At 38.4% G+C, this 8,286-nt stretch overlaps 1 protein-coding gene across 1 annotated transcript; it reads left to right on the top strand.

The window, feature by feature from the left end:
- The first annotated feature begins 1,727 nt into the window (after positions 1-1,727).
- Positions 1,728-7,762, top strand: ECHIA (enoyl-CoA hydratase/isomerase A). The gene is made up of 3 exons (XM_088978972.1): positions 1,728-3,233; positions 6,342-6,624; positions 7,373-7,762. Exons 1-3 carry the CDS (start codon positions 2,824-2,826, stop codon positions 7,475-7,477), a joined length of 798 nt encoding a protein of 265 aa, XP_088835098.1. The 5' UTR covers positions 1,728-2,823; the 3' UTR covers positions 7,478-7,762.
- The last annotated feature ends 524 nt before the right edge of the window (positions 7,763-8,286 follow it).

Raw genomic sequence — 8,286 nt, 5'->3', positions numbered from 1 at the left:
GCCTTTATGCACTTAGAGGCTAGGAGTTGCCCAATGGGATGTTCCACCAAAGCCAGTAGCACTGGATCATGACCTCAAGTCCAATGGCCGGGGCACTCTCCTGGCTCAGACCGGCCCATGGGAGGCGCCACTTACGTGCTAAAGGGGGACAACCATAATGTAAGGTGACTGTGCACCGATGAGGTGACTTGGCACCGTTGTGAGGGGTCTCCTGTATGCCGATAATGACAGGCACCTGTGTGCCATGATAATAGGCAACCGCTTGGGCCGGAACACACCCGTGTGCTAGGGGCAACGGGATAGCTCAATCAGCTTGGGCAAGGGGCTGGTGTGGTGAAGGGTCATGCTTGAGTCAGGCCTGCATGCCAAGCCTCCCTTGAATGTCGGCAGCGCAATGCTGGTCCAACACTGTCCCCATGAGCAAGTGTGTGCCCATGAGGAACCCTGGTAGCCATGCTAGCCATTAACCAGGGCCGCCCCACAAGGGATGAAGGTCTAGGAGTGCCAAGGTGTGGCACCCAAGGAGGTCGACCACCCCTCCTCAAAGAGTACGTTAAGCTTTTGGTGGTTTGCCTGAAGATAACATCAATTCTCCAAAAAATCTTACAGGAAAAAATGATGGTTATGTCCCTAACGTAAGCCTACCAAGCGTAGGCAAGGCTAAACCTGTGTCTGACAGTAACAACGTGTTACAATTTCACTGGAGGGCCAAATCTGCCCTCATCACAAATGATTTGAGTGTAGATTATGACCTATTTTTATTCATAAAAGAAATCCTGATTTATTTTTGTTCCAAATTTTAACTTATTTTGTTTGATTGCATTACAAACGAAGTAAATTAATTCATGAAGTAGAATAAAACAAAACCCAAAATAAAATTAAATAAGAATTTGCATTTTTTTTCATTTGCACTCCCATGCAAACATTTGTATTAGTGCAAATAAAATTGCACTGCAACCAAGCACATAATTTCATTTCAGATTCTAACGCACCATTTTGTCCTTTCATATATTGTTAGTTAGAACTTAGAACCAATATTAGTAGGCACTTAATTCTCCTTTGTTTAGTTTTATAGTAGTTGAACGCCTCACTCTTAACTAAATGAAAAGAAAAAAAAAGAAAATGGAAAAGTTCAAAACTTGGTTTTAGTCTTTTCGAAGATACAATAAAAGAGAGGGCAAAAAGGTCTTGTAAAATTTCAAAATTAACAAAATGCTAGTAAGGAACAAAGTTTTGAAATCTGATAGTACGGGATAACTTTGTCTCAAATGAAAATTTAAAGTGTTTGTTTTAGATATGAATTGGAACAGGAATTAGAATTAGTTGGAATGGGATTTTATTCCCAATAGGAAGGAAAGGAATGGCCATTCCCTTAAATGGAGGGGGAAGAATACCATTCCACCAGAAATGGGAATGGGATTCCAATTCATCCAATCAAACATTTGGAATTGAAATGATCCATTCTGATATTATTTGAATTGGATTGGGGGCATCCAATCAAACCTGTTCATGGATTAGACTTTGACTTAACTTTTCTTAGAATTTGTATGAACGGTCCAAAGCTCAAGCTTGAAACAATATAAAATGTTCATGGACCAAATCTGAAGTTCGGCCCATTAACAGGTCTACTCTAAATAACAAAATTATATGATCCAAAAGCTCAAAATTTCCAGCTATTCTCACTTGCTCAGCTTATATTTTGGTCCTTGTATATGTATTGTAGGTCAGGGCTTTGAGCCTGGCAGGCCCTACCGTAGCCCCACATCAAGTCTTGTACTTGTATGTTTCCATTTATGTCAAATATTTGCCATACATGATTGCAATATACTGTAAGGTTTATTATCATACATGACTGCAACATACTGTTAGGTTTATTGTCATTTATGAAAGATATTTCCATTGCACAGCTGCAATGTACTGTGAGGTTCGGTGCTGACAACCAAATGCATTCTAACACCCTACCAACAGATCTGTCACTGCACACAGATCCTCTTTAGGGTGGGTCCCAATCTTATGATAAGATGTGCATGATGTTGGTTGGGTATCGAAATATGTTTTGTTGGCAAAAGATCCCAACCCCATTTATATCCAAATACACAAAAACAATGAAAAAAATTGGCTGATTATGCAATCTCCTAGTGAAACAAATTCACATCCGTGCGGCACATACACATTTCAGTTTGTATTGGGAACCTCTCCCATGTCAGATGTTCCCAGTACATGATTCAGATGTGCTGTGGGGCGTACTCTATGAGGCACATATGTGAATTTCAATAAAACAAGTCCAACAACTGAGCGGTGACTCAATTGATACGTTAGTTGACTAATCTCAATGGAAATGAACAAGGACCAGCCAAACTCAATGACTGGACCCATAATTTTTAGGAAAAGCAGGAAATACAGGATGCAGAATTCTGAATTCCAGCTCTCCTACAACTAGCCATCTCCCCCCTATGAACCACATCTTCCCCCTATACTTTGCGCCTAATAAATTCTGATCGGGACTGATTGGTACTTTTCTTCCTATAAAATAAAGAGAGTCCGGATCAGGTCCGCAACTCACTTCATTGTACCTGATGCGGTCCGCAATAAAACACAGACACATCGGTGATAAAAAACAAAAACGCAGCCTATTGCAGTGTTGACCTGTTGGTAGTTCATCGGTGTCACAAGAGAGTGCTGGGAGATGTGAACTCAGTGGGTGCGAACGAATCATATCTCCGACCGATGATGTCCGACCTAACGCAGACTTGAAAAAAAAGGATATTACCAAGATCGAAAGACCCATACCTCCCTTCTGCAACTGCAAAATATAGGATAAATATGGAACAATCTTCGCCGGAAAGGTTGATATTGGTAGATCGGGAACCAACGGGAATCGCCTTCGTGACGATCAACCGTCCGAAATCCCTCAATTCGCTCACGAGATCGATGATTGCGGATCTGGCAAGGGCTTTCAAGAGCTTGGACCAGGATGACTCAGTGCGGGTAATTGTCTTGTCGGGGTCTGGGAGGGCGTTCTGCTCCGGGGTGGATTTGACGGCTGCAAATGATGTCTTTAAGGGAGATGTGAAGGACGTCGAAATTGATGCAGTGTATCAGATGGAGAACTGTCGGAAACCGATCATCGGTGCCATTTCCGGTTTCGCCATTACCGCGGGATTCGAGATTGCCCTCGCATGCGACATTTTGATCGCTGCAAAAGGAGCCAAATTAATCGATACTCATGCCAAGTAGGTTTTCTCTCTCTTCTTTACCAAAAGTTTTCTATCTGTGCGTATTTTCTCGTTTTTCAAACAGATTATTGATTTGTTGTTTTCACTACAATTAATCGATTCGAAGTCTGCAATTAATACACCGTCCAAAGTACCAATCAGAACTCAGAACCATTAGACAAATGTGCTCGCACTGATTCTCTTACACCCAAAATTGTATTCACTGTCTCTCCCCCTATAACAAGAGAATTGTAGCCTTGTAGCCTAGGACCATCCGCCGGTGAAACACGGAGATTATCACGTCAAGGTTTTAAGATTATCTCAAACATGAGCAACGCATTAGCCACCGTGCATTGGGAGCATCTTCCGTGAATAATAACTATTATAATTTATGAAAAATGTTTTAAAAAATAATGATAGGATGTGCGTGTGAGGCGCTCGTGTATTGACAATTGGGCATGAACTTTGAGCTGGCACCTGTACGATAGAACTAAAGTTTGCGGTGTGAACTGAACAGTATACGCATCTGAAAGAGCCAAAGCATTTTTCACCCCAAAAGAATCTGGATTGGTGGCGTATACGCAACTAGCTAGTGATGGACTTGGTTCGCTTTCGACGAGGGATGATCATTTCTAGCTAGCCCGGCACGGTCTAATAAATGATTTAACAGTGATTAAGAATAAAATATTACTTAAACACTATTTAATTAACTTAACTAATAGTAAATTAAGAATCACTTAATTTATTTAATTAACTTAGTTAACTTAATTACTCAATTTACTTAATTAAACTAATTTACTTAATTCCTTTAATTAATTTATTTACTTACCTTAATTAGCTTTTATTATTTAATTGTTCTATTTACTTTAGCTTAATTTACTTAATCAAATAGTTAATTCACTTAGTTGACTTAATTTCTTCAATTGCTTTATTTACTTAATTAATTAGTTAATTCATTTAGTTGCATAGTTTTAAAATTATCATTGACCTGGGCGGTCAAACCATTCAATCTAGGAACTAGTCAACTGTCCATTTCCATTTTATACTTGGCCTTTTTCAAAAAAGCGTTGACTTGGTCAATAAACTACTAACCTAAACGATTGAACCGTTAAACTGTTCAATCCAATGAATGGCTTTCAAGTCATTTTTATTTTAATTATTTTATTTTTATTTTTCAAAATGCCATAGACTGATCTGTTCAAACCGAATGGTCAAACCATTAACCTGAAAACCAATAGTTGAAATGGTTCCGTTTTCGGGTTGTTTTTTAAAACCTTGCTTAATTGGCTTAATTTATTTATTTAGATTGTTTAGCTTTGTTTATTTAATTTACTAAATTAACTTAGTTTCCTTCATTAATTTAATTTGCTTATTCAATTTTATAATTTATATAGTTGGCTTAATTTACTTAATTACCTTAATTAATATAAGGTATTTAATTTACTTAATTAACTTTATACCATCATAGACCCTGAAGTAACTTAATTAACTTGATTAAAATGGCATTTTTAAACTTGAACAAGGCCACATAAGTATGCTGTATTATTTTATTTGTTGTCTAAGGGATCTGTAAGTAGTCCCAGATTTCCTACTCACTTTTCCTACCCACTGTGAATTGCAGCCACACATCTCTATTATGTGTGGCTCCAATTCACATTGGGTAGAGAGTGGGTAGGAAATCCCGATTGTTTTCTATCATAGTTTGAGGGTGAAAATGCCTTTTTTAATTATTTAGGATCTAAAATGGTTTTTTTGGCAAAGTTCAGGAGATGACTTACGTTATTTTTGCCACATGGAGGTGTGATATGGTCAACATAAAGCATATGGTCATCAATTAAAATTAGCTTTCTATGCTTCTAATTCTTTTAGTTTAAAAGTTACTGGGATTGTTCAGGACATGGCGGTGTTTTCAAGCTAAATTTTGTTCTATTACAATGAGGACTGAGGAGGCAGGCTAACAAGTTGGGCTATTTTGGGCCCAGTACAACCTCGCCATCTGGGGAAGTCCTTGGTCATTCAGGGTTATTCTCTGAACAACTCAACTGACAAACCTGTTTCCATGTGGAGATCCTCTGAGGCTGCAATTTTTTCCCTCAACCATGATGCTATCTGAATATCATAAGCTATTCGTGTGTTACAAAAAATGCCATGCGGAGATGTCATCCTCCTTCAATTGCCCAAATAAAAGCATGGTTACCACAGTTTATCTTCTGATCATAAATCTAAGCTAATTTTATATTATGCATGTTTTCCCAAAAGTTTTACGGTAGGGTTGATCGACTATCCCAATAGCTAATATAACTAACTTTGCACAACATCTTTTTTCTTGCACACAAAACCCAGATTTTCTTCTCTATTGATCTTGCACTGCAATGTTCTCATTATCTTATTATACAGTTTTCAACGACAGTAAATCACTTCTCTCATAAGCTTCCAAACTTTTATTGGGACACTATTATCATAACATTTTTCTTTATTCATCCTTGTTAAAGCCTCTTCAGTCTGGAAAGCCTCAGTTCCACGAAGATCCATGTCTTCCAGTCATAGTAAAGCTACAGGTTTCTCCTAATTTTGATATTTCAAGAAGAATTTTATTATAATTGTGAAAAAATAATCCATCTACCTGTCTTGATCTCCTCATCCTTTACCGTGGTATTTTAATCCTCGCCCTTGATAGACCTAGCACTTCTTGTGATAAAGTTCATTGTTAAGCCTTAAATGTAACTTAACCTACTAGTCTTTCTATCTTTCTAAGTTCTATGCAATTGTTTTGTAAAAATAACTTTCTAAACCTCCTTTGTCAATTTATTAACACAGTCAGTCACCTTTTGCCACATATCATTAACTTTATTATCCCCTCTTAACTTCCATTGGTAATTGTTAGGTAGCTATACTCGACTCTCTCTCTTTAATGAAGAAATGCAAAATATTCACCTATATTGTGTGTGTTCTTTTATTTTCTCCTGGGATAAGGTATAGTTCTTACACATCAATCATCCTGCCCTACCAATAAGGAAACATTTATTTGGCTCCTTTTTTATGCCTCTCTTTAGAACTCCTTTGAGGGGATAACCGATAGATTTCACAATTATCCTCTTAATAACAGAGAAAAAATTGAACTTGCAGGTTTGGTATATTTCCTTCGTGGGGTCTTTCTCAGAAATTGTCACGCATGATAGGACCAAACAAAGCTCGTGAAGTGTCTCTAACAGCCATGCCCATAAGTGCAGAAATGGCAGAGAGGTGGGGACTGGTGAACCATGTAGTTGAAGGAAGTGAATTGTTAAACAAAGCACGGGAAGTTGCAGAAAACATAATAAAAAACAATCAGGACTTGGTTTTGAGGTACAAGGCAGTCATAAATGATGGCCTCAAACTAGACTTGGGTCATGCACTTTCACTAGAGAAGGTGAGAATTCTTTCCATTTGTGTTATTGTCTTATAAGTTTGCTTTTCCATAATATCTCTGAAGACCTACACATCATATTAATTGGACAGATGGAAAAATTAATGGATGGTGTGATGGAAATTGATTGTTCTGGTTAGTTTTATATATATATCCAAGTGTGATTTATAAACAACAGTTCCTAATATTTGCATCGTTTTCATGTCCTGAAATTCTCCCTATAGATGTAATTTATTGGTTATGAGCCCCCCTTACATTTCTATTCATTCACCTTAGCAGCACAGTCTTACCATCTATAAATTGGACAGTAAACAGAAGGTGGCTACTATTTTGGGCCATGGCCAATTGTTTCCAACCTTCCATAGTTCAATAGTTGGCATGATGGGGCTTGTGTATCAATTATTTTTGGATTCAGCTGCTTATTAACTGTCTATATTGTCAGGCCATGTTTATGATCACTACTACAGAAAATTGGGGATGCCTACAAGAATGTCCAGTTGTGTCTTTGATGCGTGAACCCTCTCTTGAACTTATATATATAAGCTAGCCAAATAGAAGAAAAAATAGAAAATCTCTATGGAGGATCATGACTAAAACTCATATTTTTTCCCTTTGCTACCTGTTTATTTGGGTGCATAATGCTGATAGCTTGATGGCTTCTTTCCTTGGTGTTTTGAGTTCACAAATTTTTATGTACCACAAGACGGTATGGCTGATTATTCTTTTCTGTTTATCATTTCTATATTTTTAGGAAAGAGCTCATAGCTATTACGATGGAATGACTAAGGAGCAGTTTGAGGAAATGCAGAAATTTATAGCTGGTAGGAGTTCAAAGAAACCTTCTTCCAAGATGTAGGTCTACTAATTTACTTTTTTTTCTTATTTTGATGGGAGAGAGAGAGAGAGAGAGAGAAGACATAAAAAAGTGTTTACTGAATTTTCGTGGAATAACTAAACTTGAAATGGCCCTAAATACGCAAAGCTCTTGAAGTGCTTTCTTCTTTCCTCCCCCCCTCTCTCTCTCTCAATTATGGCATATGATTGCTTCAGAACAAAATAAAGTGTACTATTTTAATTGTTGTTACAATTATTTGAGGTTTGAATATGTATAGGCTCAGTTTGGAAGGAGTGCAATTACAAATACGTATAGTGCAAATACAGGTTTAGAAATACAAAAAATAAGGCCTTAGTTGAAATTGGAGAGTAGGTGATCGCATTGCCTTTCGTCCTAGGGATAATACGGTAAAAGTAATATTTAAAAAAAAATTCAAAAATAGGTTAACTTTTTAAAAATAATATGAATAAAGGGCAAAAACACTGTTTATCATCTTTTTCTTGCCATTTGTTCACCAGTGCCGCTGCCTTCCATCGCCGTCCACTGCTGCCCGTTGTCGCCTCCGCCTCTGGCAACATTGCCAGAGGTGGTAGGGTAGCGGCAGCGGCGTTGGTGGTCATTCCTCTGCCCAACGCCGTTGCCACCACCTCTTGTCTCCACCCACCTCCGGCAATGTTGCCGAAGGTAGAGGCGGCGGCGTTGGGCAGAGAAATGACCACCAGTGCCGCCACCGCCACCTCTGCCTCCGGCCACCTCCGACAACGTTGCCGGAGGCGGCGATGGACGGCAGTGGCGGGTGGCGGCATTGGTGAACAAATGGCAAGAAGAAG

The sequence above is a fragment of the Nelumbo lutea genome, chromosome 3 (assembly GCF_056320005.1).
Source record: "Nelumbo lutea isolate HS-2025 chromosome 3, American lotus-T2T, whole genome shotgun sequence".
Classification (NCBI taxonomy): Eukaryota; Viridiplantae; Streptophyta; class Magnoliopsida; order Proteales; family Nelumbonaceae; genus Nelumbo; species Nelumbo lutea.
This window is presented reverse-complemented; position numbering and strand designations above follow the sequence as displayed.

Bases quoted from the DNA above. Each gene is read 5' to 3' on its own strand.
- ECHIA (XM_088978972.1), top strand. From the start codon at position 2,824: ATGGAACAATCTTCGCCGGAAAGGTTGATATTGGTAGATCGGGAACCA. The intron at 3,234-6,341 runs GTAGGTTTTCTC...TTGAACTTGCAG, and splicing joins TTAATCGATACTCATGCCAA to GTTTGGTATATTTCCTTCGT. The intron at 6,625-7,372 runs GTGAGAATTCTT...CTATATTTTTAG, and splicing joins ATGCACTTTCACTAGAGAAG to GAAAGAGCTCATAGCTATTA.